Below are 10,849 nucleotides of genomic sequence, written 5' to 3'. Positions count from 1 at the left end.
GGGAGGGGAGGGTGGCCTTGGCGGAGGGGACTCCTCTGGCACCCCAGACGTGAGCCGACCAACCCTAACACCTAATCTCTGCAGCAGGTTGTATTTCCCTCTCTCCCTTCCTCATCACGGCTTCGGGAGTCGAGTCTGCGCTGGTCTCTCCTGAAAAGCTGGTGCTGCAAACTTCATCACAAGCCTGACGATTAATTACAAGTTCCCAGCACAGCAAGACATGGGCCACCACGGGACTGCACGTGGTGCACATGGCATGTGCGCCTGTCCCCCCACACCGCCGGTCCCTCCCGAAAGTGCCTGCACACTCACCTGCAAAGCCCCGCCCCCGGCCCTGAGCCGGGGGGACGGGCCCGAAGTGCCGGGGGTACACGGAGGCAGGGTAGAAAGGCAGCGCCGCGGGTGGCGGGAAGGGAAGTGGGTGGCTCTGCCGGGAGAGGTTCAGCCCTTCCAGGATGCTCTGCCGCATCTTTTCCACCTTGGCAGCTTGCTCAGCCTGCAAGTCAAGTGCCGGCACGTGAAAACGTGGCTCACAAGGCTTCACTTGAATCGGAACGGACGGGACAGAGTGAGACACGCCAACTGCCAGGACACGTCTGCATACTTCCCACAAGTCACGGTCTGCGTAGCCACACTTCGTACGGAAGGCAAGCAAGACTGAAAACGCAATGAACAGATCCCTCTCGCTCCCATGACCTCGATCCCAGACAAACATCAACTTAAACCCCGGCTTTCTTGGCTTATTTCCAGGCAAAAACCATTCACTACAGGAGTTCTTAATTGAAAGTGCTGTTCTGGTTCTGGAAACCAGCAGCTGAGTCCAGACAGGTCATGCTACAGCGCAGACAGTGCCCACAGACTGAGCGCTCAGGCCGGTGTGTGCTGCGCATGATACCGAGCACACTGAGACACAGTGGCCGCGCTGGGGTGAGACAGGGAGCTGCCCGAGGGGGTCACGTCACAGAGGGTAACGTCAACCACACAGACGCACCCAACACTGCTCGTGTGCATCAAATTCACTGTGAAAAAACACCTACAACATTCGCCTGGAGTGTCTTTTGTTAATAAATACATAAAGACATACAGCAACACCAATTCTTGATCCGAGGCTCTGAAAACCCGCACACCCCATGAATCTGTCTTCAGACTGAGGCTGACTTGGGAGCCACGTGGCTCGGGGAGAATATACGTAGTTAGAAGCCTGAAGCAAACGTGAGCCTCTTTCGTGCAACGGGACAAGATCACCTGACGGCCGACTTCACCTTATGCTTAAACCAGGATTTCACACAAGCATGGTCCCTCCTTATCCACAAGTTCCACGTCTGTGGATTCACCTATTGCTGAAATGTATCTGTAACCCCGAATCAGTGCTCGTGACCTTCTCGTGGCGATCCGCAGACCCGTGCAGAGCAGGGTGAGGTGGGAGGTGCCACCAGGGCTCTGCCATCCTGTTTCAGATTTTACACCGTCTACTTAGTGCCACGTTTCTGTGTTTCTGTGGGTGATTCTGCAGTTTGAAATGGGCCCGAGCATCGTGCTGTGTGCTGGCTAGTGTCCCTAAGTGCCAGGCTGTGGGATGTGCCTTGTGGAGAAAGCCCGTGTGTCACGTGCACTTTGTTCAGGCTGTTAGAGTGCTGCGGCCGCGAGGACAATGTGAGTGAGTAATATATGTCCATCGAGATGTCTGGCAACAGAAACACACATAAACAAGGCAGCGTATGGAGCTGCTGACAGAGATGTGGCCAGAGGCCGGTAGAAACCCAGCCCCGTATGGCCCCCAGGAGCAAGGTTCAGCGTCCGGTGACTGAGTGCTCAGGGAGGTACAGCACGCCACCTCCACATCGGGAGCTCGGCGCCCGCGGCCCGCACGGCCACTCACGCACACGCGGGGCTGGCCCGGGCTCAGGAGCCAGCGCACGTTCCTGCATCCTGGTTTGAGGCGGCCAGCCCCTCCTCTCTGTCCCCCACCGATGTTCCCCGCAACTGACCTGACCATCACAGAGGTCGATGAGTGGGGTCTTTTCCCGGCTTGCTTTGAGGAGCTTGGACTGGAAGAGCTTCCCATCAAAATACATCCAAGGGCAGCAGTGCTCCCAGGGCACAGGCTGGCCACACGCGTCGTTCGCAAACAGGGCCATGTCCACACCACTCATGAAGAGAGCTGACAGCTGAATGCCTCGGGGGTCGAGGTTCTCAATCTTTAAACGGAAAAGAGTGATTTCCGTGGAGTAAGAGCACGACAGGCCCCGCTTCTCGCAGCGTCTGACTACAGCTCTCCACGGTTAACGTGGACACCCCTCCACCAAACGCCCCTAAGCACAGTGACCCTAGCGCTGGCCTACCTGAGCACAGACTTTTTATGTTACTTAACGGATTTACGTTTAAGACACCGCTGTATAAACATACTGCTTATTTCAATGTGGAACTGTAAAGCATTGTACCAGCGCACAGTGAGACCGCGCTGTGGCTGACGCCACACGGTAACAAACTACCAGGAGTCTCCTTAGCGCTCAGGAAGTCCACAACTCACGCATGACAACAAGTCACACTGCAGATCCTACATGCTGCCAACGTAGGAACAGAAAGATTATAACAAGGAACATTCTAGTAAGATTCTACATTTTTCAAGTCATTATATTAAAAAAGTACTCAGTATAATTTCATTCTAAAACCTGTACTTCATGTTTGTATCATTTTATATGTTAATGTTTTAGATAGCAACTCATTAATGAGACCGTCAAATGTTTCGGGAGAAATGGATAGCTTATAAATGGAGAACACAACAACAAAAACACTGTGTCTGGACCATGCAGACTATCTCTCCTGGCCCCCCCGCTGGTGCTGCCGCCCTCTCTGCTCGCACCTGGTGCGCTGGGCAAGGAACACTGACAGATACAGTCAACTCTTGATCGTCTGTCTACGAAGGACCTGGTTTGTGGATTATCCAGAACCGAGCTCTCACTGTCTGGCTTCTGTCTTCCTGCCCTGCATGCTTACTTTCTAAGGTGATGCTGTCCCAAGAATGCATTCTTTACGGGGCACCCACTAAGCAATGCCTAAAAGTGGCAGGTGCCCTGGCTTTTCATTAAAAAGGAAAAAGGTCATGCCCATGCCAGAAAATGATGAATTTATGAGCATCTGCCATTTCGTGCCAACATCCCCACAATCAGCTAACGCCGTTTTCCAACCTCTGTTTTTTGGATTTTTCCAAACCTGGAAAAGCCTGTCCATGCCCGCAGCCTAGCCCGCCGGCCCCTGCTTTGGGAGCGGCTTCTCTGGAGCCTCCAGCCTCACTGGGAGGGATACCATGCTCGGCTGAGGGCAGGCAGGGCTGCATGATGGGGCTGGGTGCATTTTTATATTTATGAGCAGAAAACACAGAAAGAGAAGAACAAAATGGAGAAAGAATTCATTTGAAGTGGAAAAGTCCCTTCCCCTCTGAGAGTCTCGAAGCAGAAAGTGGGAGTGTTTCCTCCTGGAAAGCTGACCCTGGGAATGTGGCCTCGCAGTGAGGGGGCCACGGGGAAGCCAGGGGTGGCCAGTGTTGTCCCGCAGGGCAGCAGTGCCTTCTGGGGAAGCTGCTGCCAGCGCCCGGTCCCCGGTGGTGGCCATGTGCACACGCCACCCCTCACGTGCAGGACGGAGCCCCCGCCGCCCGGCGGGCAGACGTGGAGGGCTCTCCCGGGCAGCTGACGGGAGGTGTGGGGAGTCGGCCTCACCCACACACATACCTACTTATTCTAAAAAGACTCACCATCAGTGAAAGAACCGTTTGCATGGGTTTCAAAAATGATTATCAAGTCATTTAGTTTTACTAACAACAACTACCATAATTTCACAGAAAAAATTCTCAAAATAAACGCTGTTTAAATAATGTAAATGAAATCTCAACTGCCGTGCAGATCTTGCCTCGTCCAAACAGTTTCTAAATTACTTCACACAGTGTTTTGTATTTCTTTCCCTACATGCTAATTACACAAATAACGCTACCTAACACCTACAGGGACCGTGACACGTACGTATCGGGTACTGCTGTGCGCATTTTCACATGCATTATCTCGTCTACGTCTCGACCACTGTGCGATACACACACCTCTCCTAGCACTCCACTTTACAGAGTGGGACACGGAGTCACAGAGTGCTCAGGGTCCTAACACCGGTCATCGGCAGCACCGGAGTCTGATCCCTGGGTCGCGGGTATAGCTGCGATAGTCGCATCCCAGCCTCACTCCCCTGCACCCAGGAAGAGAAAATCGTCAGCAGTATCCAAAGTTCCTCAACCAGAGAAAGTGACACAACTCTCTGACTTTACAGGAAATACAAATACGGAATTCAATCTCTGCCCAATTAGCTCAAGAACCAAATGCCAGTGAGGCTGCCCCGCACAGCACCTCTCTGCTGGGCCGCAGACCCGTCCTCTGATTGGCCATGTTCACCTGCACGCACCCTGACTCTTGCAGGCGCCACAGGGGCCTGATCCAGTCGTAGAGCTCCTCCTCCTCCATCTTTTATGTTCTGCACTGAGTAGGCGAAACTGTTACAAGAATTTAAAGCAATTATAAGGACATCAAGAGCAGGAGAGAAAGAAACTGGATAAATATCGAGCCTGTACAAAAGTCCTTCTCCCGACCCTTTCCCCGCCTTCCTCCAGGCACAGGGTCAGCGCTGATTTACCTTCACCACTACTTTCATGCGGATAGCCTAAGAGAAGCACCTAAAAAATACAGCAGGGAAAACAAGGGCCCTTGATCCCTGTAGACACGTCTGCGAGGAGCCACGCCGGACACGCAGCTGTTCACGGTCACGGTGAGCAGACTGAGCACCCACAGACAAGCACTCTTACAAAGTCATTCTAAATTAATGCTTTCAACATCTTTCCCCAGCAAACCTCCCATCAGAAAAGCCAACGAGAGGCCAAAGTCAGAACTGGGTCTTTTATTTTTCTTCTCCTTTTTATTCTAAAAAGCATAGAATGGACAAAAACGGGAGAAAAAAAATAGGGTCTGGGCAATCCACAAACTGGACAGAGGCCCCTAAGACAACCACCAAAATCAAGAGTTGACTATATCCCAAACAGTGAAATGGCGTTTCATGGAAAAGCATCATCCTTGCTTTCGATATATAACAAATTTTAATGGTTAAATGAAAAAGCAATTTAAAAATTAACTTTTCTATCACTGAAGTTTAGGACTCTCAGCTTTGCCTAGGGATTTCTGCAGCATTTAAATAATGATTATTCCTATCAATTCTCAATCTGATAGCTGAGAGAATCCTCAATCTTAAAAAAAACAAAAAACAAAAAACTGCCTTTCCCCCCAGTGAATACTCTTTCCCCCTTCTAGCTCTACGGAATCTGGGCTGCTTGGGAGTGAAGTGCCAGCAGTGCAGGCCGTCCTTGAAGGGAAGGCGGACCTCCAGACCAGCAAGAGCCGAAGGGACAGTGGCGGGCCTCAAGTCACTGCACATAAAATGGGTCTTTCTAAACACAGCTCTAGAAACACCTGGCTTCAGATGAAGGATCAGGAGAAAACCATGAAAGCACTAAGACCTCAAAAGAACCAAAATGAAAGCTTAGAGTGTGGCTGTCTTTCAAAAGTTACACCCTGTGTGTTGATCCAAAATGAAAAGGATATGGGAGAGAAGATGAACTTTGAGGAAAAGCAACTTGATGGTGAGTAAGGCTTGGTGGGCATACCTGATACCTGGCGGTCTGATTTTCAGAACTGGGATGTCAATACTGATGTAATAATCTAAATAAGAGAAACAGGAAGTAGAGGTAGAGGGATGGCAGCACACGCTAGTCAAGTATTCACAACACCCCTGAGCACAGGCTGGGGACGAAGACAGAGCTATGGCACCACCAGCCGGGGGCACGCAAGCGAGAGCCTGCGCCGAGGGCCAGCCTTTTGGGGACACCCAGCCAAATACTCTAGAACGAAAACTTAAATTCAAAAACATTACAAATGAAAATAATTTCTGTCTAACAAACAGAAAAGCTTGATCTGCAAAGTAAAGAATATAATTTGGGGTGGGTTCTAAGTTTTGTTGTCTTATTTATTAGCTTGTGTCGAAGTCATCAGAAGCCTAGGGCGACCACGTGTGACCCAGGGCTCTGCACAGTCGAGGGCCACTCAACACCAAATTACTGAATATAACTAAATAATTCAGGGGAACCAGACATTGATTGGGCCCCAACTGTGGAATACTGAGTATCTATAAAGCGAGCCCCAAACAGCCCTGCAGGGAAAGAATGCCTTCATAAAGAATGGCTAAAAGATCTAAAAGTGAAGGCAATTTGTCAAAAGAGATTATTTGATTACAAATCAAGTATTAAAAAACAAAAACAAAACAAAAAAAAACTATGTCAAAGGAAAAAAAAACAAAAACCCTGTACATTAAAAAGAAAAGGTAGATCCACTGATTTAGCTAACTCTGGAAAGTCTTAAACTTTCTAAAGTTTAGTACAGACATTACAGAAAGCGAGTACAGCTGTGCGAACACAGCGACTAACCCAAGTGCACTGAAAAGATAAGCACCCCGAAAAATCAGGGGACCACTTGGAGAAAATTAACGTTGCCAAAACAATAAAGAACAAAAGGAGTTACTGGAAGGAAAACTTAAAAGGAATACGATGTTAAATGCTAAGCAAAAGGGGCACAGGGATGATGGTGTAACACTATTCCTCAAGTGGCCTTTTAAAGGGGTTTACAATCGAGGAGGGCCAAGACTATTTCTTAGAGAAAACGAATGCTGTTATTAGGAACAACAGAACGAAATGAGAAAAGAATCCTGGCCAGATGTGAGAAAATCCTGACGACCAAGCCCTCCCTGGGGTTCGGGGTCCCCACCTGAAACAAAAGCAAGTTTACTTCCTGATGTGAAAATAAGAGTAAACGCCCCCTGGTAACGAGGGAAAACCTCTATCGGACAGAAGTAGACTTGACCGTTTCCATCACCGGGAAGGATACTGCCTTTGCCCTGAAGGCTCCCAAGTCCGCAGCTCGGTTTTCTAGTCTAGCGCTCTGAGCAGCTCTGCCCGGTGAGGTCAGCCCTCATCACAGAAGTCCGAAGCAACGCTTCCCAACACAAGGAATGAGGCTTGTCCATTACCTTGAGCTCCTGCAGCTGGTCAGGCTCATAGAGTTTGGGGGACAGCGCCTGAGCCAGGAAGGCGTCCAGCTCCTGGCGACGCAGGATCCGTGCTCCAGGCCACTGCACCATATACCTACAGGTGGACAGAGAGGGTCTGGTGTCAGGATGGAGCGGTCACCAGTCACACACACAACCTGGCATCCAGGTTCTACGGACACTCAGATGACATGCGCTGGGCGGGGGGGACCACCGAGAGTTCTCCCCCAGTGTCTTTATGCGCACTGCATGATACCAGCTACAAACGTGTGTCTCATCACCTGGGCTCAACACAGTGTTTGCTTTCAGAGTGATTAAAATAGCACACCACATTTGCACATGCTGCAAAGCGGCTGCTCAGTGATTTCTGGTACAACTTCACTCTGGTAAGGTATTCAAACCCTGAAAATACAAGGTAAGCACCAATTTACATGATTTATTTATTTCGATTCAAGACCGGATACCTGGAAGGCAGACTCTAGGTCCAAATAAAAAAGACGCAGCTTCTGATGAAGAGCGAGTGTTGCGGGAGACCTGTGCACGCCAGAGGCTCCCGCACCGCAGGAGAGCGCCAGGGGAGGGGACAGAGCGGGGCCCAAGGGACCAGAATGGACACCACGGCCTCCAGACCAGTGCCCACAACCCTTGGACACGCTGACCTCCCGGGGGCAGCTCTGGTGTGAGCAGCTGGAGGTGAAATCGACTTTTAAGATTTTTAAATTTTTATTTATTTGACAGAGAGAGCACAAGTAGGCAGAGTGTGAGGCAGAGGCAGAGGGAGAAGCAGACTCCTTGCCAAGCAGGAAGCCCGATGCAGGGCTCGTTCCCAGGATCCTGGGATCATGACCTGAGCCGAGGCAGACGCTTAACCGAACGAGCCACCCAGGCGCCCCTGAAACCGACTTTTAAATCTGAAACATCCATCTGCGCCATCTGCCTGGGAACCGCCAGGCATCCATGGTCTTCTTCCTTACTCACCTCGCCACAAGCCCTGCCTCCATGACAACCCCAGCCCCGGCTTGAGGCTCTGCAAGAGCCCGAGGGCCCCAGCCCTGCACTTGGCAAACCTGAAGGACGACCCAGTCAAGTTGCCGCTGATTGCAAAAATAACCTGGGGTGACAGACCCCTCTGTGACCTCTGATGGGTGGCTCAAAAAGAGCAGAGACAGCCGTGACATGCCTCACAAAGCTCCTTCCAGTCCTGTCTGCTGAGGAAGTTCTCTCAGAGCTTAAAATCTAAGTCAACAAAAGCAGGAACAAGGTGGTGTGGAGCCCTATTTTGGTAATAATCAATATTCATCCACGGGAACGTGAGTGAACAGGCAACAAAGGAGGTTCCATCCAGCAGATTAGGAGAAGTATTTTCAATAAAAACCGGTACCAGGGACCGGTCTACACGGGCACATACCACCTCCAAGCCCCGCGGCCCCAGCAACCCCAGGGCAGGGGCCACCCTGCCCCACCTGAGAGATGGGGACACGGCGGCAGAGCTTACGCGCTTTGCAGGAACATTACATGGTGCGAGGAGGAAATTTCAAGGCAAACAAACGGTAGATGCTGCATCTGTATGGTATTTAGATTTAGCTGGATGTATTTAACGGAGATGTAAGCTTCACTTCGTTGAGCGGTCGATGTCCGCAGGGACGAACACCGCACCCCTGCAGGGGGTGGGTGCCGTGTGCCTGGGGGACTACGGTCTGCGTCTGGGCTCGATGCGAGACAGCGGGTGTGCACGAAGGCCCCCACTCGGACAGCAGTGGCCGTGGGAAACACTGCTCCGTGTACAAACTCCAGCTGCACACCTGGCTGCTCTTGTATCTTGATGAAACGCGCAGAACACGAGACCTGCCATCGTGAGCACATGCACGTGGACAGCGCTGGCCTAAGACCCGCTCAGCGTTGTGCGCCCACCAGACACAAACACCTCCCCCAGCACCCCTCCCCCTGTTCCTTTTAAAATGATGAATGAGAAAAAAGGCCGTCTTGGGGACAGACTGGTTTTGTTGGCAGCAAAGACTCTCCAAAGTCAGTTTAGCTGAACAACAATGTTTTTGGTTAGAATCCCTGGTATGTCCCCCGTTTGGCTTTCTATTCACATTTTCACAGAACCAGCATTCACCTCTCTCTTTCTGGATACACAAGGGAGCGAGGCATGTGCGGAAAGGTCGGACTCAACCACACCACACAGGCCATGCCCACGGTCATCAGTAAAGGTGACGGACAACGGCCTGGCCTGCTCCCCCACCTGCCACGCCACTCCACACGAGCAGACAGTGGGAGGCTGCCTGTGGGGCCAGGCAGAGGCAGGTCCCTGTGTGACCCTCCTGGGAAGGCTATGCTTCCTACGGTGCGGGCACAGCTGCCACCAACTGTCTGCGTCTCACTTCGGGGCTCAAGCCCTCCACCCCCTTATCTACCTACTGACCTGAGTCCCACCAGGACTGAAGCCAGCCCGCTGCTCAGGAGAACGTGAGCTCTCTGGGATGAGGGCCTGTCTTGGCTGTACGCTGGAAAAGCCACCTTCCGCCCTGTTCTGAACACTCGCTCCACTCCCACACTGAACCTCGGCTCAGGTGTGCACCCCACCCCCATCCCCGCTTCGTGAGGATGATTCTAGAGATCTGGCTGCCATCCTCCCATCCCCCACTGCTGTCACAGTGTCAAGTGCCCCAGAAGGGACACAGGCATCAAGATCCTGGAGGCAGGAACAAACCTCACTGGAAAGAGACACTGGAACACACGGACCGAGAAACAGTCTAGTCAGGGGCGGACGAGCGGCAGCCAAGGTCTGGGAACCCATTTGTACGGACAGCTTCCTGAAGCTGCCGCCCCGTTAGTTCACGTGCTGTCTACAAGACGGAACATCTGCAGACAAGCCAGTGTTCGCTCCGCATCAACCCAGGGGAAGCCTAGATGCTTCAAGGACTGGAAGAGACTCGGCAGCTGAACGCAAGCACGAGCAGAGATCTCCCGTTGCTGATGCACATCACTGGACAGCAGGCAAAATCTCACAGAGACATATGCACGAGCTGAACTAAGATGACTTTTCTGATTTTGACAGTGTCTTTGTTTTTAGAAACACACACCCAAGAGCTCAGGGACAGAGGCATCGCACCCACAACTTCCACTCAAGGGCGTGTGGAGGGAGTCTGGGTGAAGGACAGCCGCAAACTCCTCAAACCCTTCTCACAATTTGCTCAAGTTCGAAGTTATGCAAAACAAACGAACAAAACCCAAAAAGGAAAAACAAGGAAAGAGAAAAAGAAAGGGAAGCCCTGTGGCCGACCCCCAGCCCTGCCCCACGCGGCCACCACAGCCAAGGGTTAGCGGCAGCACTCCCGCGGCCTCAGGCTTACGCGCCCCTTCTTGCTGCCCGATGTCGCCGTCTGCAGCAAACTAACCTGCTCTCCTTGGATTTGCAGATCACTGGCCTTGAGAGTGAAGGACCAGTCTCTCCCAAGAGATAAGGCCAGACCACATTCAAAAATACCTGCCACGGATGCCAGCAAGTCTGTCAGGGTCCCGTGGACATAGAGCCGACTGCCTGGGCACCGTGTCTCCCGCTCGCAGCCCCCTCCCCATTCCCTGCACCTCCCCCTCTAAGACCCTCCCGCTTGGCCTGGACGGGGACGGTGGCCTTCCAGACATTAGTCCACCCTCTTCCCCGGTTGCTGGCTTTCTGAATAAAGCGACCTCTCTTTTCCCACCATCACTTGTCTCT

The 10,849-nt window shown here is 51.9% G+C and overlaps 1 protein-coding gene across 5 annotated transcripts in view; it reads right to left on the bottom strand.

Moving 5' to 3' along the window:
* FAM120A (family with sequence similarity 120 member A) overlaps positions 1 to 10,849 on the bottom strand; it is a 92,882-nt gene that overhangs the window by 11,231 nt on the left and 70,802 nt on the right. For 4 of the 5 annotated variants that reach the window (XM_081802716.1, XM_081802715.1, XM_081802714.1 and 1 more), the window contains 3 exons: positions 7,111 to 7,225; positions 1,989 to 2,198; positions 313 to 496 (listed from right to left, as the gene is read on the bottom strand). In XM_081802716.1, the coding sequence (XP_081658842.1) occupies positions 313 to 496; positions 1,989 to 2,198; positions 7,111 to 7,225 (509 nt within the window). Of the gene's footprint in view, positions 1 to 49; positions 172 to 312; positions 497 to 1,988; positions 2,199 to 7,110; positions 7,226 to 10,849 lie in introns of those variants that run through there. The other variant, XM_081802718.1, reaches the window with a different exon arrangement.

The sequence above is a fragment of the Leptonychotes weddellii genome, chromosome 14 (genome assembly GCF_054177405.1).
Source record: "Leptonychotes weddellii isolate Sample4059 chromosome 14, ASM5417740v2, whole genome shotgun sequence".
Lineage (NCBI taxonomy): Eukaryota > Metazoa > Chordata > Mammalia > Carnivora > Phocidae > Leptonychotes > Leptonychotes weddellii.
This window is presented reverse-complemented; position numbering and strand designations above follow the sequence as displayed.